Below are 23,773 nucleotides of genomic sequence, written 5' to 3' on the forward strand. Positions count from 1 at the left end.
GGGAAACGTACGTTGCTTCCTCGGGGCTCAGGATGTTGTAGTGCCCACAAGGAAGATCGTTGAATATGATTCTACCGTTTATATTTCGCCGGAGGTTCCCCCAGGCTTCATGTTTGGCGTTCAAATCACCAGCCAAGACGAATTTTCCTCTGTTCCGGGTAAGCGCGATGAAATCTCTTCTAAACTGCAGGCTAGAACCATCTCTTTCATTCACTTGGCGGGGACAGTACGCTGAAATGATGTTAATTGGCCCAGTTGTTGTTGTTATTTCGATGCCGATGGCCTCAATAATTTTGAGGTTGAAACTCTTCATTGTGAGGAACCTTAAGCCTCGCCTCACTGCTATAGCGACACCGCCCTCACGTGAACTAGTGCGATCCAGCCGAATAACGGAATAATTAGAAAGGTTGAAGTTTTTATTCGGCGATATCAATTTTATTGTTTCGAAGAAACTCTGCAAGCTCCAACTGTTTTGCTGCAAGGGAGCAGGCATTCCAGGTGATGATCCTAAGGTGATGGCTGTCCATATTTGTAAGCAAAGTCCATCATCATTGTGACTTGGTCCTGTTTTGTTTTACAGGCACGTAACAGTCGTGTGAACTCGTCGAGGAGGGCACTCATTTGTTCCGGGGTGTACAGATCATCGGACTCTGTCTTTGTTGTTTGGTTTTTGCCTGCTACTACTTGGGCAAAGCTTAGCACTCCAGGGGGGCTTTCAATCGTTCGCGATGTTGACTGTTGAACACCTTTAAATTACACTCAACTAAGCCGTCCTACACTTCTTTTATTTCCATGTCCGGTAATCCCCTTAGCACAATTTTAAACGGCTTGTTTGCCGCAATATCGTGAGTGAAATACACTTTTTTCCTCTTGAGGTATTCCTGAACGGCATTGTAATATTTCACTCCCGGTACCATAATTTTATAACCGTCGGTGCACAAACTATACTTTGACCCTTGGAAATGAGCAGCTTCATTTCTTCTCGGAATTCATCCGGGAAGCCTTTAGTGTAAAATGAAGACATTTTCTCCTTTTTCGTAGTACTCCCGCTATCTTCCACTGGAAGCGCTGCAAACTTGTTGTTTGAAAGCAATTTTTGCACTCCTTCAGCCGGCTCATCGCCCAATTCCGCTTGAAAACGGACCCGCTTCGCAGCATTTGGTTGCTCTTTACTAGAGCGTGGTTTCCCCATATCGTGGGTAAATGCACTTGCCGGAAGCAACGTGCGAAAAAGAACACGACGAAGTACGAACTAACGGTAATAAGTTTGTAAAAATCACGAGCTCTCCCAAATGCAACCGATCAGCACGAGAGAAGATCAACGAATGAAATGAATGAAAGTTTGCCTCAGCGAGATCCACTGTTTATACTCTAGGCAAGTATTCTCCTTCATTCTTCTACTATTCCTTTGTTCACGGAGACGATTTCCCCTCCGTTGGTCGTCGATAAGTTGCTCGTTATTGACAGCTCTGTTCGGGAAAGCACACAAATGTATAGAAAAATGGAAACGCTTGAAGTTTTCATTAATTTTAACCATTTACAAACCAGGGGATTCTAATGTATAGCATATTAAACAAATCTTACGGAATTTCTGATTTGTTTAGTATGTAAATCGCCAAAATCCGTTCGCGGCTAAAATAGTTATTGACGTTAACTTTATTTCATAAAAACGTGACCTGTTTTCTGATTTGGCACCCTTAATGAAAGACGTAGTTCTACGTCAAAAATATAATAAAGCTACTTGAATTTCGTCATGCAGTGTCATGCGTGTGTAATTTCGGTGCATTTCCGTGGCAATAAAATTTAGCGATTTCCATTATAGCATGAGTTTTAAAACGATAAATGGATAACGTTCACTAGAGCTATAGGATGTTTTCCTCGCACACGGTATAATAATGGAAAACGGGGGAAGTACAAAATATTTGGAATCGATAGTGAGCTTAATCCAACAATTGATTAATCATACGATCTTCGTCTTATCGCTGGACCATGCCTCTTGAGTTCCCAACACGGAAAGCAAACCTCGGAAAAATCTCTACTGCAATGAGACGAAATGCAGAGGTCAACGAAATATTATCTCATAGCAAACAGGACAGATTGTGCTGCGGAAAGCGAATCGTGGTTTGTTTTTACACAGCCGCCGCTGAAATGTGTTTATTTTTGGACACTAATAAAAACCATGATCGCCAACCAACTAGGTCCCCATTGTATTCTTTCCCCATGTTTCCATTCCGATGCGCTCTGTTTATGTTTAGAGACAAATAATGCTAAGTTATTTATTTTTAACCAAAAACGCTTCCCTCTAGCTCGGTTTGCCATTCCCCGAACAGCTGATTGTTTAGGCTTGCTTTTCTGACAATCGAGGATCTGCTACTACTCCCGAGACATTAAGTGTAAATATTCATATCATCATCGTGGGCTCTGCGTGTTGGTTCTTGATAATTCCGAAATACATGTTGAATTTTTCAGATAGCAATCGTTCGAGTACACTTTGGGCTGATATTGGATGAATTCATTTCCTTGGAATATGTTTTTAAACTCGTGAATGAACGCAAATTTTGATAGCGCCGGTGCATATTCGGATGCCGAACAAAGTAAAACAACTGAGAAGAAGTCCGAATAACCTGGAGACAAAGCAATAATCTTTTCTATTTGTCGTTCTTATAATATTAACGGTGCCCGAAACTATTTGCAAATTTAAATGTGATTTCCAGCTTTGAATATCTTTGAGTATCATTGTCCCAGCAATTGCATGTGAGGTCAAGCTTGTATAAATTTGTATTCCTGGTATGAAGTACAGGTCGGACTCGATTATATATAGTCGACCATTTTTTTCAACAATTATTTTCAAATCCTATACATAATCGAATCTCAAGAAAACAATTTTTTCATTAATGTATGAATGTCAAAGAATAATAGAACAAAGCTTTTTTGTGATTCTATTATGTATTGGATTCGAAAATTAACGTTGAAAGTGAAATTGCGATTATATATCATCGAGTCCGACCTGTATTAAACAATACCTTCGTCCCATGTCTGAAATTGCTTTGGAGAAACATCTAATTTCCATCAGGGAATCAATTCTCTGTAGTCATGTTTTCGTTAGATATACATTTGCAGTCTCTGAATAATTAACCCATAAAAAATTCAAACCACCATTATATCCACTAGCTGTTATCGGTATTACGTGCTATTGTTACGGTTGTCAGAATGTTGCTGTCGACAAGTTTTGTTCCAGATTTTATCCAAATTTTAGATGACGGGGAAAATGTCATGCGATTTTGGCAAAACGATAGCTCAGTTGTATAGGAGCCGACACATTCCTAAACGTAAATTATGTTGAATAATTCGATTGTCACATCGTGATATTTCGATGCAATGACTAGTGTGGCGTGCGTCAATGCCACAAGCTACATGTTGTCTAAAAGTTAACTCAGTATAATTCCAGCTTATGATTTTTCCCATCGACCGATCAGCCAGTTAAGCCATTTCATGTATCGCAAGCAACGCTTATCATTTTTCGAAACTGATTATTTTACTTGTTCCCTTCACTTGAGCCAAAGACATTTCATTGATTGATTCATATTTTAGTCTGTCAGGAGCAGGGCTTGGCAAAGTCATATTCAACTGAAGATAGCTAGAGGACTATGGAGAAATTCGCCTTCATTTTCAATTGGAAATGAGTTTTGGCTTCTTCCATAAGTTGCTATCTCACTCTACGGCTCGACTATCACATTTCACTTTTCCCCGTCAAATGGACTTCATATTGAAGTGACTTCCCCCAAATGAATTCGTTTTCTTTCTCATGCATGCATGTATGTATGTATGCATGGATCGATGTTTGAGTTCAACGTGGTTTGACATATACTACAGATGAGCTAGATTTTTTTTTGTATCGTTCACGAAAATTACTCACACATATAATAAAAATAGCGTGCAGTGTTGTGTCCAGTGTTCCTAATCTCGCCGTTTTCACTCGTTTCAGTGAGTAAGTTTCGAAACGAAATCTTCATTTGAATATTAGCTGCTAGAATAAATAAACGTTTCGATTCGCTCTGAAACTAGAAATTTCGCTTCAGTGTGAAGACTGCAATGAATGAACGTGAAGCGGAAGGAACATGCACGAAGGAGAAGGATATTTTATCTATTGAGCGTGCAAATAGAGCAGCAATAAATTGAACTAGTGTGAATAGGTGTGAATAAGCTGCATCTTGAAAAGCAGTATTCATTTTTGAGTGACGGTTTGAGATTGAATTTGGGAGGCCCTAATCGCAAGTGATTGAAATCAACCTTGAATGTCAGCTTGGAATTGTATAAAAAAAAACCCAAATGATGCCAAGCAGGTATTGGACCAATTATAAAATGAAATTGGTTCTTATTAGTATACACGGTTTGGTGCACCCGTGGCCGAGTGGTTAGCGTCTCACATTGTCAAGGCGTGTTAATTGGCATAAGAAATCTCAACTAAGCATTAATAAATGACGCTACTTAATGCATACGTTGAGACGGCAAAAGTTCCACAGGGAACGTTAACGCCATTCAAGAGAAGGGAACTCCAATGAATTGTTTGATTCGCGTTGATCATGAAATTGGATAAACGAAAGGATTCCAATGGAAGTTTTGCATTGAGTGCGACAACAGGTATGAAATATAATTTTTCTGTAACTTAATCAATGTTTCAAATTACATTCGAATACCCCTCACAGCAAATCTTCCAATTGAATATAGCGTCGATTGTTTACGAAATTCTGCTTTTTAACTGGTCCAAGGATGGTCCAAAGTTCGCTCAGTTAGAATCAGACCAGTTTAACCAGGACCAATTTGTCAAGTTATATATATTCTGCTGTAATAACGCATGTAAAAAATGTGTTTACCTAAAATTTATGTATTTTTTTTCCTAATGGAAACACACCCTGAAACTGCTCAGCGTATACAAAAAACACACAGTAAACTCACCTCAACACGTAAGCATCAATTTGTTCGTTTTTAGTGACGCTGATGATTTCACATCGAACTGTTTTCAGCAGTGCATCCCACATGGGTCTGGAAAAAAAATGAATGGTAGTATTAGCAGGATTGAAAATTTCTAGATATCTAGAATTACGACAGTTATTCATCTGTGATTGAACTGAAGATCGTTAGTAAGCAGAAGGATATGTAACCATTTGTCCGCTTGTTTGAATCAATGAATATATCGATGAAGCGTAGGAGCTGAAATCAGAGAACCATTGTAGCACTTCCGACTACGAATCATATTTCCAATATTTCTCTCAAGCTTGAAAGCATGAAGCGATTTTCTGGAAAACTTTTTCTAGTTTATTTTCTCTCACATGCTTCGAGAACCTTTCCAGCAGCTTCAACATGTGCGCATATGCAAGTTATACGCCATCAAAAGCGGTAGTACACATTGGAAGCAGTAGTAGGTTTGTTGATCCCAAGCCAAAACTCATAGAAATTGGCAAACGGCGTCAAAACACAACTTTGTTCCAAAATCGTCTCGCCGGAAAGATGAATCCTATTTTTGCTATTGATCGATATTCATCTACAAGCTGCAAACAAAACTGTACTGAAGCACGTCAGCAAAGTGTGTAGCGGCGAATTTGAAACGTAAATAAATCTGATCTGAGTTTCGATATATTTTTGATTGACGTTCTGTCAGAATTCATAAACACGAGTAGAAGTCTAGCTGTGGCTTCGTAAGTGATAGTGGGTTTGTCGGCACAAGCCAATATTAAAGAACAAATTAAGTTGGTATCTTGACATCTTGGTAACATGATACAACTTTCACCGAAAGACTTTGTTCCATAACAGTTAACAAGAGATATGCCCAGACTTCGAAATTCAGTCCATCAAAGCTAGTTATCTATATATATAAAAATGGGGTGATGTCTGTATGTCTGTCTGATTCTTATAGACTCGGAAACTACTGAACCGATCGACATGAAAATTGGTATGTAGGGGTTTTTGGGGCCGGGGAAGGTTTTCGTGATATTTTGAGACCCCTCCCCCCTCTCTAATCAGTTCATTGCACATGTGAACCTGTTATTTTTTTTTCTTCTATATTATAGTGACTTTCAACACATTTCGGCTGGTGAACCTGTAAAAAATTAGTTCATTCATCAATTAACACTGGCTCCCTTGCATAAATTAACGTGGGCTCTCAAGCTGGGTATCGAATTCTCTACGGAGAAAACCGAAATGGTCGTATTTTCTAAAAAGCACGAACACGCCCAATTCCAGCTTCATCTATCCGGCAAAACGATCAGGCACTCTATGTTTTTCAAATACCTGGGTGTATACTTCGATTCTAAATGTACCTGGGGAAGACACATTGCGTGTCTGAAACAGAAATGCCAGCAAAGAATCAATTTTCTCCAAACAATAACCGGAACATGGTGGGGTGCCCATACAGGAGACCTCATTAAGTTGTACAAAACAACGATATTATCAGTGTTAGAATATGGCAGTTTTTGCTCCCGATCATCTGCCAGGATTCATATTCTCAAGCTGGGGAGGATACAATATCGTGCTTGCGTATGGCCATGGGGTGTTTGCATTCAACACATACGATGAATCTCGAAGTCTTGGCAGTCTTGGAAGTATTAGCAGGAGTATCCCCGCTTACTCTTCGATTCACAGAATTATCTTACAGATTTCCCTTACTCATTTCTCGTTGCAAGATCATGAATCCATTGGTGATTGATATCTTCGAAAATCTATTCCAACTGACTCCTCAGTCAAGTTTTATGTCTTTATACCATGAGTACCTTACCCACGACGTGCACCCTTCACCCGGCATCTTCAACCATGTTTGCTTCCCATACTTTTGAAATTCCTCTGTCATTTTTGATCTGTCCATGCGACAAAAAATCCGTGGAATCCAAGATCATCTACGATCCAATGTTATTCCATCGATATTTTCGGAAAAATATGGGAAAGTTAGATCTGATAAAATGTTCTTTACCGGCGGTTCATTCATAAACGGGTCCACTGGCTTCGACATTTTCAATGAATTTCAGTGCCTCTTCCAAACTCAAAGATCCTTGTTCCGTGTATCTCGCTGAAATGGGTGCGCTATACTATGCTCTAGGGATCATTGAAACACTGCCCATTTTATTTTTCAAACAGTCTCAGCTCAATAGAGGAAATCCGCTCAATCAAAGTTGATGAACGCCCATCTTATTTGCTAACAAGAATAACACAACTATGAGTGTTTTGGTAGAAAAATTATTCAAGATAACCTTAGCATGGGTTCCCTCTCATTGCTCGATTCCGGGGACTGAGAAAGCGGACTTGCTAGCTAACGTGGGCGCTTCAGAAGGCACGCTTTTTGAAAGGCAAATTGCTTATAACAATTTTTTTCACATTCCTCGTCAGCACACGCTCGTAAGTTGGCAGCGCATGTGGAGTGAAGATGAGTTCGGTCGTTGGTTACACACGATTATCCCTAAGGTTTCGACGAAAGCTTGGTTTAAGGGATTGAATGTAGGTCGTGATTTCATTCGCGTGATATCTCGGCTTATGTCCAATCACTACAACCTAAACGCGCATCTCTATCGCTTTGGGCTCGCAGCAAACAATCTATGTGATTGTGGCGATGGCTACCATGGCTATAAGGCAAACATTGTCGAAATATTGACAACATTGACGTCAGGTTGACGCCATATGAGCCTTAATAAAAATATATATTTTGGATAAAAAAATCTCGAACGGAGAGGTTGGGGTTGCGCTTGAAAGCGCTAGCCACTCTTCTGTTCGACACTGCGGCTCCCGGCTTTCGATTTCCCCCAGATCCAGGCTTTCTAGTTGTCGACAAACGTTCCCCGAACACTTTTATTACTTTGGTGACGGTTGATTTGGCCACATTCAACGATTTTGCTATTTCTGCGTGAGTCTAGTTTTGATTTTCACGACGCATGTACAAAATTTTGATTCGTCGCTCCTCTTGTTTTGACGCCATTTTGATTAGAGATGTGCCATCCGCTCATGAGCTGTTCCGAAGAATCGACTCTTTGAAGTGAGTTGACGCGGAACAGCTCGCAAAAAAAATCAAACAGCTCTTCAGCTCACTTTGATGATGATGAAGGAGAGAAAAGAGCTGTAGAATTGAAGAGAGTGTGTGAGCTGTAAGATTCAAATGAACTGACCGTCTCTCGCTCTTCGTGTTAAGACATCAGTTTAGTTTCATTTGTCCCTCGTCTTTTCAACTGTTATATTCGCGTTGACGGCATTGAGCTTTGTTTACCAGTTTAGGGGGCGCCAAAAATAATAATTGGCTCTCAGGCAGAATGAACACGTTTTTAAAATTCAAATTATTAATGAAAATTAACTTCTGTGTATCAAATGAGTATTCTATTTCAATGAAAAACACTTTGTTTGCAGGCGGTGCAAAAATCTCATAAGATTTTTTTTTTTGAAGAAAACTTTTTATTGTAATGTAAAGCCTCAGTAAAAATGTCGGAAATGTTGTACTCGCCGAGTCTGTTGTAAATAATAGTCTGGAATACGTGTTTCAAGTAATTAATAATATGGTGTGAAAAATTTCATTTGAATTTTAACATTTTCAAACTGGCTTCGTGGCTATCGAGTTTGGGACCCAAATTGAAAGTCGGCACTGACAACTGAGCTGAAGAGCTGTTCATAAAGAACAGCTCATTTAGATGAGCTGATATGATCAGAGCTGTTCATCATGATGAGCTGATTTGCACACCTCTAATTTTGATGACTAAGGATCTAATATCAAAACCAAGGCGCGTAGAAGTATATCCTAAGGTGGGCCAACTTGCTAAAACCACTCTTCAGCCATATTGGAAGTCTACTGTGTTTTGTTTGTAAACAAAACACAATACGCTTGTGCCCAAGCTCGCTCGTGATCAGTCTGTCTCTTTCACACTTCAAGGAAAAAATTCCCCTTCTGCTTTCTTCCGTACTGTTTTCATATACCGCTCCCCTAACCAACTTAGTGACGAAATGGCCTCACCTAGTACCATAGACCCGTCTTGATCAAAACCAAATAGAGGCATCATTCTACACACACACACACACCTACAAAATTAGGGGTGATCAGGTTTTTTATATGAATGATTAGAAAAAATACGACGAATTTAAGTTGACCACTTTTTGATCCGAACACCCTTTAGAATAAAAATGTAAAAATTGAGCATGTAACATGTTGAAACAAACTATTGAATAATTGGAAAATATCAACCATTATTTAAACTAAAATCCCACGTTCTAATTGGGATTTCCAACATCCAACTGTCCGACCAAAGCTAGAAATTAAAGTAGCGGCGAGACACAATTTTAATTTATCAATATCGCAATAGACTTTATAGATTAAAATTGCGGCTAAAATAAAAAGCAGCACAATAAATTCTGCTTTCGCTACTACTAACCGTCAGTATCTGTTCTTTGACCGTGTGAAAATATTAACTCCACTCTTGCTTTCTTTGAAGTAGGGTTTTGAGGTCACCCTATTTTTGACAACAAAAATGAGCGCACTATCATATGTAACAACTTTGTCGAAGACAGTTTTTGTCTAGAGAATAATTGTCGAGCTCTTAATGCAAATTTCCACTTGAATGCACCTCCTGGTCCATTGTGCATTGGAATTGGATGACGTGATATCGAGCAGGATGCAGATGGTCTTAAACCTTACACAATCATGGTGTATTACAAAAGGTCTGAGCATAAATTCCTCAAAAGCTATGTATGAAGCGATCACTACTACTAGTGCGCTGTCTTGCGTAAAAATGATATTTGAGGTTCAATGTTTCTGTCATCTTCGAAACATAGGTTTCGTACAAGATGATATTTGTCGCTTTTGTAATGCCGAGGGTTAAACCTCGGAACATTTGTTCTGCAGCTGCGGAGCTCTAATAAGGCACAGACTTCAACATCTTTATAGGGATACTGTGGAGCCCAAGAAGGTTCGATTTGGCTACAGTTAAAGGCCGTTGTACAATAGATCAAGCGTGACAAGTGTGGGAGAGGTTATTTTCTTTGGATTACCTACATCCAGCTTAGTGGGTAACCCTTGTGGAATTATCACAATTATAAATTATTATGTGACATCTGAAAAAAAAAAGTCAAATTTATAACAAGTGCGCCTTAAGGGAATTCCGAAATGTCAACAATTCACCAACACGCACGTGAACGCACTTATCAAATGGAGCCGATCTGGCGTAGTGGTAACATCCATACCTCTCACGCTGAAGATCACGAGTTCAATTCTCACTCCCAACATTCTTCCAAAATTGGAAGTAAAAAGTGACGAACCAGCCAAAAGTGTTGAAAGTCACTATAATACAGATATAAAAAAAAAAACTTATCAAATGAAATCGTTTATGGCAAATCACATCTCTAATAATAGTGACCGTATTACCCCCGGAAAAAAGTAAAGCAAACGTGCTCCAATAATTCCATGAATTGCTACATAATTGAGGGTAATGCAATACACTAAAATGATGTATTATAATCTTTATATATAAAAGAAGGATTTTTCCACGTACGTGTAACTCATCATCACGAGAGAACGCCTGATCAGATCTGCATGGTCTATATATTTTGTAAGTTTGTCTTCACCCAAGTTAGAACGATAGAATACTTTGGAAAACATTTAAGATTTGAGAAATTCGAAAGAAATGACTATGCATATCTTTATATCTAAAAGAGAGATTTTCCCACGTACGTATAACTCATCATCACAGGGGAACGGCTGATCAGATCTACATGGTCTATATATTTTGTGAGTTCGTCTTCACCCAAATTAGAATGATGGAAAGGATTGGAAAATATTTGAGATGATAAGAAAAATTCAAAAAAAAACTATGCATATCTTTATATATAAAACAAGGCTATTTTAAAGAAAAAGAGAGTATGAGAAAATAAGAGGTACTTTTATGTATTTTCGCAGTGAAAATTTAGATCAATTTTACAGATCAGAACGATAACATACAAACTCTCTTGAAATACATTCGTTATTTTTACCAACCAAAATATTCTCTAGAAATAAATTATATGGCAGAACATCCTTTGCCGGGTCAGCTAGTCGTCCTATAGTTGATTGTTTCAATAATCTAGAGAGTGGCAGTCTTTCCCTATTTTACTACAAAGCATTGAATTGACCTAACATGTGTATCACTCTACTTCTTCACATATATGGTAGTCAAAAAAAGTTAAATTCAATCGAACTAGAAGAGTTCTTCATTCAATCACTATCGCTAATGTACGAAGTGAGGGAAACATCAATGTTCAAAATTATTGAAATCAAAATTTTCAGAGGGACGGTGCTCGCAGATATGTTAGTAATTTTTACAAACTGTGCTTCAGTAATCATATCCAACTACACTGAAATTCGCGATGATTGCAAGTAGAGAAGTAAATGTTTTAGTCACAATAAAAATAACTAAATTCATTAATATACTGATGGTATGTACCAAACAAGTACAAACAAAATTATGTGCCCTTTTCTCTTGATGGGTGTATAGAATACAATTTTTACCAACAATATCACTTCCAAACACACTGTGATACTCGTGACAGACGTGTACTCACGAACACAAGCAGCAAAAAACAGCTGCGAATAGCAAATAATCTCACGCAGCCAACTAATCGTGCATGGACAATTTTCGTCTTTTGCTGTCTCCGTTTTCCTCTCTTGATAGGCAGTCACATGCGTAGTTCTTCCTTGTTCTCAAAGTTCTCTCAGCTCAAGCCGGTATTTTCAAGGTAAAGCAAAAGTTTGCACCCTTGGGTACAGAACAGTTCCTCTCCGTCAGCGGCTATTACATAAATACGCATGAAACACGTAAACAGAATATGGAAAAGAGTATGTTCGAGCTGCGTTATGTAAAACTGACCTTTGACTTTCGCCAAACTTTTTTTTATTTCCTCGTATATTATCCTTTAACTGTATGCAACATTCCATTGCAGAAACATGACAAAAATCATACATGTTGCAATAATCAAATGCATGTTCAAATCGTGATGTATGTCCAGTGCCATGACAAGAACAAACTGAGAAACACTAACCTTGAGTGAACTCCAAACCACTTAATACGCATGCCATTGTGTAAAAGGAATTTCGGCTCCACATAGCATAGCTCAGACATGTTCGCCTTGATAAGCAAACCACAAAGCACTATTTCACAGGTGACAGCGCATAAGTACAGAGGAAACCCCGTTAAATCTTTTGACTAACTTAATATTAGTAATCATTGATATTCGAAATATGAAAATTTGCTAGGAACTGGTAAAGTTCATTTAATTTCATTGAATGCAATATCGAAGCGATACATAAATTTTAACCACTTATTTCCAGAATCCCATTGTGGAGTCTCTACCTTGCGAAAAGCAGGTGCTGACAATACAATAAAGTTATACCTGTTACCATGCAAGCTAAAACGCTTCAATCGAATTATGGACGACTCATCAACCTATGTGCAGCATTACTTGGTGGGGGCAGAAATGTTCCATGCGAAAAACGCGGAGGATAGATTCAACTCCATGACTACTTTGGACACATGACAACACGTCTTGTATGCTAATCTATAATGCCCAAAATCTGCTTCGTGATACCACACGCGAACTTACCTCGGTATCTTCCTAAGATCGGCATTTTTATTTGATGGATTCGGCTCAAACCAGATCTCCAACAGCTTCTCGACTCCTTCAAAGAAGTGTATATCCTCCCTGCTACTACTACTACTACTATTATTGCTTAAATCTTCGTTCTCCGCCATACTTCCGGTGCGCTTTTCTCCTTTTTTCCACTCAAAGTTACACTCGTTAAAAAAAACTCCAAAAAATTAAAATGAAATTTTCACTCAGGCGTCGCACACTATTCAATTAGGTAGCAAAATTTTGCCACTTCATTTAAGGGGTTGCTGGCGTAGGATATATTTGTATAGAATATTGAACGAAGCACGGACGTAAAAATTCGAACGAAAATAAAATAAATACAGCTCACAGGGATTCAGCAATATTATAATACTCTTTTGCACTATTTATGTACCACTTCTTTTTTTTCTAAAATCGATTGGCCGCGAGAGAGAGGACTTTCCAGAGAAACTCAGAAAAGTCTTATCACAACAACAGTCAGTTGAAGACTGATTGAGCACGCCTGTGCGCTGCAAATCGCCGGGTAGTGTTTCTACTAGAAAGATCCCGGCTGAAGCAGGTGAAGTCCGAAATGGCTGCGTTCGAAGTAAAATGACAGCCCAGAGGTTAATGAAAGGTGGGATGATTCGTTCAATTTAACTGTTTTTTCCAAGGGACTGGAATTGACAGGTGGCCTGTTTTTGACAGTATGAGGATAATGCATGGAAGATGCGAGAGGAGATGACAAATTATAGCGACTGTTTGTGTTTAGGCGTCGTGCACAAATTACGTAACGCTAAAAATCCGGATTTCGGACCACCTCCCCCCCCTACGTAACGCAATTTCCTATCTCTAATACACGAAAGTAATGCAACCTCGACCCCCCCTCCCCTCCCTTATCGCGTTACGTAATTTGTACACGACGCCTTATAAACATTGATATCGGGATATTTCAGCGTGGGAAACCCTTTTGTATAAAATAGAGTATGAAAACAACAGTGTGACATTTGAAACTAATACTCATTAGGTCGTATGAATAAAAGCAAAACTCAGCTTTACTTTACTTGAATCACGCATTCGAGCAGTGACATTAAGTATTTACTACGTTTGGTATGAATAAAACTGGCAACTGAGTATGAACTTTTCGAAAATGGAAGTTTACTTGATTTCGTATGAATAAAACAGCATTTATCAAGTATTTACTTTGTTATTATCAAGTATGCTCATGAGCGTACTTTGCTTCTGAAAACTCTTTTGTTTATCTTATGCGATTAATATTAAGTGCTGCTATCTTACATTTAAACAAGTGAAAAATGTATTATGATGCGCCAAATATTCCTTTTCCCCTCGTTCGTGACATCGGTCCTTCATTTGAGAAAAATCGGGCTACCAAAACATACAAAATACGCAGAGAGGGAGATGACGACAATTTCAAGCAGTTGTACTGGTTTAGTCGCGAAAATGTAGGTTTCTAAGCAAGAACCTTTCTACCCAACTATGAGGAAACCAGAGGGGGAGCGTTGCAAAACATGCAAAAAATGAAATATTTCCTGCGTTATGTGGGCGATCCCGGATTCCAGGTATGCTCTTCATTACTTACTCTGGCATTGCAAAAAAAAAACAGATATACGATTTTCTAGGTGGGAGTTTGAAAAACTGTCTGACAAACGTGTCGAGCGATCGTTGAAAAATCCCACGAGTAGATTAAATTCCCATCAACGCAGGAAGATTTTGAACACAAAAAGAAATTATGGATCAAAAAGTACAAGTTCCCTTACTGCATAGGGGCTCTTGACTACACTCATGTGCTCATAAAACGGCCACACCATTTTGCCGATGAATTCGTCAATCGTAAAGGATTGACGTCATTTAACGTTTAGGCAACGAGCAATGGACGAGAAATGTTCACGAGTGTGGAGGGTCGGTGGCCTGGTTCTGTCCACGATGCCAGAATATGGAGAAATTCCGCCATTCGTGAAATACTCTCCGACAACAACAGCGATGCCGTTATGCTAGCAGATGAAGCATACCCTATAGCGCCTTGGCTAATGACGCCATTTAAGAACCGGTCATCTGCAGAACAGAGGTGCTACAACATTATGCATACTAGGGAAAGGGTGATAATCGAACGGGTATTCGGACAAGCTAAACAACGATTTCCCATTTTGCAATCAAAAGTCCGCATATCAACGGAAAGAGTCCCACAGATGGTCGTTGCGAGCTTCGTGCTCCATAATGTGGCGAAGATAATGAATGATGAATATTTCACGTTGCCGGAAGAGTTACTTCAGCCAAACTATGTACAGTTCAATGGGGGAGTCGATGATGGCAACTCTATTCGCCATAGAGGACAACGTCGTCGAGATGCAATTGCGATGCACATTAAAAATCAGTTATAATATAAAAAATATTCTGCCTTTAAAACTTTATTAATATAAGTTTAATTTAAAAAATATATACAAAAAAATATATACACTTTAAGATGATCATGTTCTCTTTGAGTTTTTTGATTTTCAGGACAGCGATTTCCTTTTTCAGAACCAACAGCTCCATTTCTTTTTGGTGTCGCTCTTCTTGGTTGGTTTACAATACATACGTATAATCTTGTTGCTTTTTCAGGAACATAAGTTGCTCCTCACACACTGTTTGTTGTGTTCTGCCACGTGTCTGGAATATGAAAAAAAAATTAAAAAACTATAAAAGTTCTTTGAAGAACAATTTTAGGAGAGAAATGGGAATAAAAATACCATTTTAACTGAGAGCGCATGCAAAGTTAAAGTAGAATTAAAATAAAACACATACCGATTTTTGATTTGTTTTTAGTGTTTGACACGCTTGACTGGGCGCCAGAAACTCGTTCTGCAAGCTGTTATAATCATAATCATCAGAAGAATCATGCTCCTCCTTCGGTGGATCCTTCCCCATTGCAATATTTTTGCTTCCTACTGCCAGACCATCTGTAAAAGTTATGATAAATGATAACATTTCATAAGTTTCAATATAATTGAAATAATTGAATAATTTTCACTTACACGGAACGCTGATGATGCTGGGATTGTCAACACCCCCCAGCAGTCCATAAAACTTTTCTTGCGGTTGGTTGAGCACAATTTTAACGTTCCCTGTTTTTTTGGTATCCGTTTTTTCTTTAACAGCGGTCTTCATGTTATTGATTTTCTTCAATATTTGGTCGCCAGAGAACTCCAATCCACATCGGATGAACAACTGCTGTCGCATCGCCGTCAACGCTATTTTTTTCTTTTCCCGCACAGGTGGTGTTTGCGATTTGGAAAGTAAAATTTTTCCTACTTCCTCCAGTACATCCACAAACACAGCATACATTTGTTCCTGATTAGATTGATTCTTCCTCTTTCTTCCGCTACCGCTGCTGATTGATTTTTCGGCAGATCCTTTGACTGTAAATTTATGATTGGAAACTAGTATTTTTAAGCAACAATTAAAAAACTCAACTTACCATCATCTACCAGAACAATCTCTTCGAGTACCTCGATGTTTTCGTGGCCAAAAATTATTGTTATAGATTTTTTTTTCAATGAAAGGATCACAACACGGGCGAGAAAAGTGACGTTTTGAAACCAAACAAAAACAATCAGTTGACAGATGTTTGACAAAGTAAGAACTATGTTCGAATTCGAACATACGTTAAAATGAAATTAGTAAAGTAAACTTTTAATCATACGGATTCAAGTAAATACTAGGAAAGTTTAGGAAAGTACTTTACTTGGAAACGGGCAGAATAAGTAAATACTTTTTTTTATTCATACGGCCTATTATCTACATCCAAAAATATCATTAATGCAATGAACGCACATTCTTTCCAAACACAGTGGTATGCACTTCCCTCTGTCCATACAAACGACAGACAGTCATCAATCTCCAAATCACATTAACCATAACGGTGCCCATCAGCAGCAAGGTGACTTTGATGGCTGAAATCAGCAGCATTCAAAATCGGTCCATCTTTTCAACCAATCCGATCGGGTGAACTGAAAATTGCGAAAAACTATTATCGTGAATAAAAACGATCTGATGGACGTGATCGATGGTGGTCTTCAGTCAACTGATTAACACATATGATCCATATTTAAGCTAATATAATATTGTAAAGTATTCATTCATGATTATACTTGGATCCAGAGGTGATGAACTAAAACCTGATCAATGCATTGCGCATCGCTCTCAATGAAAGTCACCTGAAAAAATTGCTATTTTTCAAATATACATAACACATATATTTACTTCCAAAAATATAACTTTAATTTCAAAAAAATGGTTCAAAATTTTAAATGGTTCAAAATTGATTCACAATCGAACACAATACCACACAATCGAAAATTTTTGGGCTACACTCGACAACAATGTGCAAAAAAACGGGTGTGTCAAATAATTAAGTAGCTGTGCAAAAGGCTTGAGACAATTTGAGCCCATACCATTTCCGAAACCTCGTCGAAAGCATGCCACAATATCTGTAAGTGAGGTCACATTGTTTTCGTTGAAAACACGAAACGTGTCATACAGAACTTTGTATCAGGTAAAACGTTACTTTGATGTATTTAATAAAAAATCAACGATGTTTCCATGGAGGTTGAAATCAACGATATACTTCAGAGTTCTACTTTCCAAAACTGCAACAAGAAATCAAGAATAGTTGAAAAAAAATGAAAATGAAATGATTTATATTGGGGTTAGGTTTTTCTTTGCAATAGTAACTGTAATTTTTATTGTAATTTTGAGCTATATTAATAAAATGTATTGCTAATCTTTTAGGTTTTTTCTCAGTTAAGCTTAAAACCAGCAGATTTCATTAATTGAAAGACAATATCGACATTTATCAAATATCGACAAATAACGATTATAAAATTTTATTTTTCTAGCTCGAAATTCCGAAGCATTTACATATATTTTCCAGTTTTTCACATCTGAAATGTTTGTGGAAACAAACACGAAGCAGAATTTTGCCTTAGAAATATTATCTTACTGCAGAAATCTTTGTGGCGTTAGAATCCTGCTACACGCAGCTGAGAAACAATTTTTTATCGAAAATTCAGGAAGCGTTCATTCAAAATATGAAAACGGTTTGCCGTTTTTAATATTTAAACCTATCTGCCACGACTTGAAAAGTTTCTGCATTGAATCGTTGATTCAGTATAGATTGAACACGAAAAAACTTTGGAAGATGGGAAAAACAAAACACGATTTGAATTGAATGAAACTGGAATGAAATAAATGTTGTAGTTTGTGTAATTTGTATTTTTAATGAGAGAAATAAGTTCAAATAATGTAATTCAGGGGTTCATAACCATTAAAACTTAACATTTGGCGAGAAATAAAAATTGAATTATGATTAGGTTCAGAGAAGTTTGGAAGGCAATAATACTGAAATTTCGAATCCTGCCAAAAATTACGTTTGGCCCTTATGATTTGAAACGCTAGCAACAATTGATGAAAAAATTTAGTTCATTTATTTTTATTAGTTCGATTATTTTTGCCTTCAGTAACTACATTTTCTCTATGTAGTGGATTAAAAAGTGACTCTTTTTCCCTTATTGATTATCGAAACTCTTTTGACATTGGATTATTTTTGACATGCTATTTAAATCTATCCGCATGACTTAAGCTAAAATATACGTTCGCCACTCGTGAAGTTCATTACTTGATGATTCATCTTGTTTACCTTATGATCCATGAATCTTATTTTATAACGTGATTCGTGTTCGACCTCAAGACGGGTCTACTAAGTTGGTTGGGGGAGCGGTATATGAAAACAATACGGAAGAAAGCAGTAGGGGAATTTTTTGCTTGTAGCGTGAAAGAGACAGACTGATCACGAGCGAGCTTCGGCAATAGCGTATTGTGTTTTGTTTACAAACAAAACTCAGTAGACTTCCAAGATGGCTGAAGAGTGGTTTTAGCAAGTTGACCCAACTTAGGATATACTTTTAGGGGCCTTGTTCGACCTTTCTCTACCGCAGCCAATATCGAATGCAGCAGAAGCATTTTAATCAGTGTATTTGCTGAACGCTCATTAAATGTCAAAGAAACCTTATAAACAAAATGTGTATGCAGCTGAACCAAAACAAATTTTTCATTTCTTCTATACTTGATCTGAGTACTTGATGTGAGAAATTGAAAATGTACATATTTTTCGTGTGAAAAGATTTAAACAGTATTTCTGCTCGGCCGGAATTGCGTCATTACGTCATTACGTCTCTAGTGGTTAGGAACAGGATTCTACCTTCTACCACTGATTATCATGTCCGTTGACAGTGCTAGAAATCCTTTCATCGATCTTCCGCTCGATGCTGGTGCACCGAGCAATGTTCAAGATGATGCTACTCCGGAAGCTCCCGGTCCTGATGGCGATGAACTCGAAGATATTCCGGCTACGATGACTGAATCGTATAGCGAGATCGCTTACACACAAAACTTCTTCGGATCATCTAATGTGGACGAGCAGTACGGGGGTAGCTCTAACAATCCAGGCTCTGGATCATCCTCGTCGTCGTCTTCGCAAACTCGGAAACGACCGGATTCGCTGATTTGCGATAAAATAAAAGGTATGGTTGTGTACATAACGAATTCAGTACATCCGATGATTTCTTTTTCAGACGTCAGTTTTCCGTATAATTTGGAAGGAACAGTTCGAGTAGACGGCAATATGACACATTTTGTTGCTGAAAACTTAGAGTATAAAATAAAGCTAGCAAGTCCGGTCACCGTAACCCGTAAAGATTCGTGTAACATCTCCGGATCCCGTCAGAGTACCCCGTCGGCTGCTAACGGTGGCTTGGGTGTCCCTAGCAGTTATGGTATTATGCCCAAAGCTCCCCATTTCAATAGGATCGATCCGAACGTATTGAATGAAATCGAGCGGGAGGCACAATCGTTGGCTGCTTCCGTGGATAATCTCACCGAAAGTCTCTGTTCGGTGCTGCACTCGATCTCTTCCATCACGGCAGATAATGTGGAAATTTACAAAAATGCTGTAACGAAATTAACCGACTGCATGGATGCCAACATCAAGTGCATGTACACCATCATGGCCAAGGCAGAAGAGATATCGAAAGCGATTAAACCTGCGGAAGCACTGGCTGCGAGGATGTAAGTAATCTTGGAAGTACCTATTTTAACGTGTTCACATTCACATTATTGATACGATTTTTAGACGAGAGATAAAACGGCTGGTAGACATGTTTGAGAGTAATATATGAAGTGACGTAGTTCGTAATCCACATCAGCTTTCGCATTCCATCTCTCTTAATAATTAATTAGTTCCTCCTATGGCGATGGATAGCAACTGGTGTTTGCTTCCACATGTGTTTGTTTTGTTCGTGATAGATATAATTTAATTTAACTTATTTTAGCTAAGATTGCTTTACAGCCTAACCCAAGAGATTAGATTCGTGTTTTATTACATCCGCTATGTTGTCAGTAACGAAGCCTATTGGGGTTTTAATAATTCAAAGAAAATTCCCTTTTCATCTAATTATGTTTTGATATAAAACTAACAAATTTGAAGCAAATCCATAGCGATTAATATTTTCATCAATATACAATCGAACAGTGATGGAAATAAATATGAAGACATGTGTTTGCATAGCGCTCACTGGGTCACCCGTCTGCTGAAGATTGTGTTACCCTGTGAAATACAGTCAGGTGGTATGCGTGCATTCTACAGGGGGCTTGCAGCGTGCATATGTATTAGTAATCTGTTGGGCAGGCAAAAGAAATCGCTGCATAGGATTTATATGGATCGACAAGAATGAGCTTTGTTTAAATAATTATTTTGGCGAGATAGTTATAAAAATTACGCGCTATACTATATTAATAACATGCGAATATATGTATCTTTACATAAAAATATTTACATTTAGCGTCAAAGCCATATACACGGAGAAAAATAGAAATTTCTGTTATGGTTATGATCCATATCAATGGAATTGATTATTCAAAAAGTTTAACAGAAACAATGCAAATTGCACATTGCGATTGTATAGTCGGATTAGGTGAAGTGTGCTCCCATTTAGGCTTTGTGCTTTTTGACCTGAAATGCTGGTCTCGTGATGAAGTAAACTATAATGAATATTCGTGTGCAGATATCCTTAATCGGTGGTTAGTTTCGCCAAAAAAGCAGATGATTATGTTGTAATTAAGAACATATTCAGCCAGAGAGATCAACCAACCCTCAGATATGAATTCCGGGTACTTGAATGTTCTGCGGAGAAGTGAAATATGGTTATAAGAAAATTGATCGGAAACGAAGAAAGACCATCAATTGGCTAATTCATGGAATATACAAGGAAGCATTCGAACGTGAGCTCGAGCCGCTGTGTCTTGAATCTAGGTCCGAACAGGCTGATAATCCTTTCCTGTTACTTTTTCGATTCAAATCGAGTGGGAAAGTCGCTCAAGGAACATCGCGAAATAGGTGCTAGTAAGTTAAGCAATATGCGTCACACAAAAGCTCTTGTTCGGTAAATAGCTTGCCTAACTGTTCCACAAAGTTCATGTTAGTTCTAAGGAATATTTCGCGCTAATAGAAAGATCACAACTATATTTAAATCATCTACAAGAACATTGATTGATAATGAATCCGCTTCTGCTGCATAGAAGCTACGAATGTAAACAAATGATGTTTGCCCAACAGATGCTCTGTATGTATGTGTAGTTGCACATACACGATCTATGCACTGACCAGTTTAGGAAACAACCGATTTGTTATTGCTTTTGTGTCGGTCTTATAGTGGTAAAGCGTAATTTTCGGCTGGAAATAATTATAAAAGCAGAAAAGATATTTCAACGAGAAACGTCGTTATTGCAAGAAATCGGAAGAAAGGTAATGTTATATTATAATGGACGGATACCAGTTTCTATTTCACGTAAGTTATAGCGAATTCGTTTTTGTTCAGTTTCAACCCCAGTGCCGCACTAACTGCTGTCAAAACGTTTTTTATTCACTCAGTTTCGCACTCAGTGTCGCACTAGTTCGCCTCGAAAGCTGCTAGTTTCGCACTGAGATGTTTCACGGGTTGGCACTCGGGTTCACCAATACAACTATACTGAACTGTCAAGTTCCGAGTATTATTTTGGAAAATCTAAAAATAAACAAGATGCTGAACTATAGGTGTTTCGTTCTTGACACTTTCAGGACATGACGTGAGACGAGTAGCGAGACGTAACTTTCAGAATTATTTACTTTTTGTTTGGGTTTGTGGTTATGATTTCAATGTCAACTCGCTAAGGAAAATAATTAAAGGAAAAAATAAACAAATATATATTCGTGGGATATAGTGCACAACCTCCTTTTGCTCTAGCCAATTACTTGTAACGGCCCTTTCCGGATCTCCTTCCCGGTATATGCACAGCATTCTCCTCCTCCCTGAGCGAAATCAGTGGAGCCACAATCAGCGTTATTTTTGTCACCATCGCCGTAAGCTGATAGTACTCTTTTCCCCGCCGATGGGAGCCAAACAGAAGTACATTTTGCTTGGAAAGAAAGGCGAAAAGAAATACTAAAACATCCTTCTGCTCTGTTATGATTCGACAATAAAGCGCGAGCAGCTATTTTGCCAACGAATGCATTTGTCACCAAAAGATACGACTTGTTTTGTAAACAAATTTGTTTTGACGTAGGACTACGTCTAACCGGAAGATATAGGGGGTGAAATGGAAATCTAGGCACTGAACAAGTAGGCAAAGATGCAAGATTTGGAACGCTTATAACTCGAGCATTTCTCAATAGATCGCAAAGGTTTTTGCATCAATTGATCGGAAATATATCTACGCATCTATCATAACGAATGACATTTCATTTTTCTTGAGATAAATAATTGAATAATTGTGAAATATCAAGCATTGTCAAAGTGCACTATGTGCCCATTTTTGATTGGTCTATTTTGTGCTCCTCAAATCGTACCGACCAAAACGGGCAACCAGAGCAGCAGCGAAATAGAATGAAGCACGATTGGAAAGGAAAAAGAAAAAAATGAACGAAACATTGGTCGCAGTCTCACACATGCGTAATTCTCGAGCCAGCCAGACAGCTTAAAAATCCCCGCTCCGCTGCCGTAACGATCATTCTCATTCAAACCGTACACCACATCGGTTCGCATCACAACACATCAACAAACCAACCCAAGCAGCCATGTCTGGACATGGTAAAGGAGGAAAAGTGACGGGAAAGGCAAAATCCCGCTCAAACCGTGTTGATCTAGAGTTCCCCGCAAGGGTAGCTAGGCCGAGCGCGTTAGTACCAGTGCACCAGTCCACCTAGCCGGCGTTATATAGTTTCGGCCGCCGAAGTGATCGAGTTGGCTGGTAACGCTGCTCGCGACGATAAGAAAAACCGCATTCAGAACAGAACACATCAAGACAACAACAGGCAGTTGCAGCGAGTGGCGAGTGGCAAACGCAATCGAAAAACGGCATCAGGTAGCAGAAGAAAAAAGTTTGTTCTTTATACAAACTGCTTTGGTGGCAAATCCAGAACAAGGCGGCATCGAGGGCGTTCGAAATGGTTTTTTGACGTAGGACTACGTCTAACCGGAAGATATAGGGGGTGAAATGGAAATCTAGACACTGAACAAGTAGGAAAAAATGCAAGATTTGGAACGCTTATAACTCGAGCATTTCTCAATAGATCGCAAAGATTTTTGCATCAATTGATAGGGAATATATCTACGCATCTATCATAACGAATAACATTTCATTTTTCTTGAGATAAATAATTGAATAATTGTGAAATATCAAGCATTGTCAAAATGCACTGTGTGCCCATTTTTGATTGGTCCATTTTGTGCTCCTCAAATCGAACCGACCAAAACGGGCAACCAGAGCAGCAGCGATATAGAATGAACCACGATTGGAAAGGAAAAAGAAAAAAATTAACGAAACATTGGTCGCAGTCTCACACATGCGTAATTCTCGAGCCAGCCAGTCAGCTTAAAAATCCCCGCTCCGCTGCCGTAACGATCATTCTCATTCAAACCGTACACCACATCGGTTCGCATCACAACACATCAACAAACCAACCCAAGCAGCCATGTCTGGACATGGTAAAGGAGGAAAAGTGAAGGGAAAGGCAAAATCCCGCTCGAACCGTTAGCTGGTAAAGCTGCTCGCGACGATAAGAAAACCCGCATTCGGAACAGAA

At 38.5% G+C, this 23,773-nt stretch overlaps 3 protein-coding genes and 1 pseudogene across 4 annotated transcripts in view; 2 read left to right on the forward strand and 2 right to left on the reverse strand.

The window, feature by feature from the left end:
* Positions 1-13,118, reverse strand: part of LOC129777059 (S-adenosylmethionine decarboxylase proenzyme) — a 31,067-nt gene extending 17,949 nt beyond the window's left edge. The window contains exons 1-2 of one of the 2 annotated variants that reach the window (XM_055783116.1): positions 12,595-13,118; positions 4,957-5,043 (exon numbers count right to left, since the gene is read on the reverse strand). In XM_055783116.1, the coding sequence (XP_055639091.1) occupies positions 4,957-5,043; positions 12,595-12,743 (236 nt within the window). In that variant the 5' untranslated portion in view covers positions 12,744-13,118. The remainder of the gene's footprint in view (positions 1-4,956; positions 5,044-12,594) is intronic. The other variant, XM_055783115.1, reaches the window with a different exon arrangement.
* Positions 13,119-13,913: 795 nt separating this feature from the next.
* Positions 13,914-14,999, forward strand: LOC129773491 (putative nuclease HARBI1; annotated as a pseudogene).
* Positions 15,000-15,183: 184 nt separating this feature from the next.
* LOC129773492 (uncharacterized) lies at positions 15,184-15,942 on the reverse strand. The gene is made up of 3 exons (XM_055777102.1): positions 15,633-15,942; positions 15,403-15,557; positions 15,184-15,267 (listed from the first exon to the last, which is right to left on the reverse strand). The coding sequence occupies exons 1-3, from the start codon at positions 15,940-15,942 to the stop codon at positions 15,184-15,186; spliced, it is 549 nt and encodes a 182-aa protein (XP_055633077.1).
* A 2,748-nt stretch (positions 15,943-18,690) lies between these two features.
* LOC129777429 (BLOC-1-related complex subunit 6) lies at positions 18,691-20,060 on the forward strand. The gene is made up of 3 exons (XM_055783684.1): positions 18,691-19,178; positions 19,230-19,722; positions 19,787-20,060. Exons 1-3 carry the CDS (start codon positions 18,875-18,877, stop codon positions 19,830-19,832), a joined length of 843 nt encoding a protein of 280 aa, XP_055639659.1. The 5' UTR covers positions 18,691-18,874; the 3' UTR covers positions 19,833-20,060.
* The last annotated feature ends 3,713 nt before the right edge of the window (positions 20,061-23,773 follow it).

The sequence above is a fragment of the Toxorhynchites rutilus genome, chromosome 3, assembly GCF_029784135.1.
Source record: "Toxorhynchites rutilus septentrionalis strain SRP chromosome 3, ASM2978413v1, whole genome shotgun sequence".
Lineage (NCBI taxonomy): Eukaryota > Metazoa > Arthropoda > Insecta > Diptera > Culicidae > Toxorhynchites > Toxorhynchites rutilus.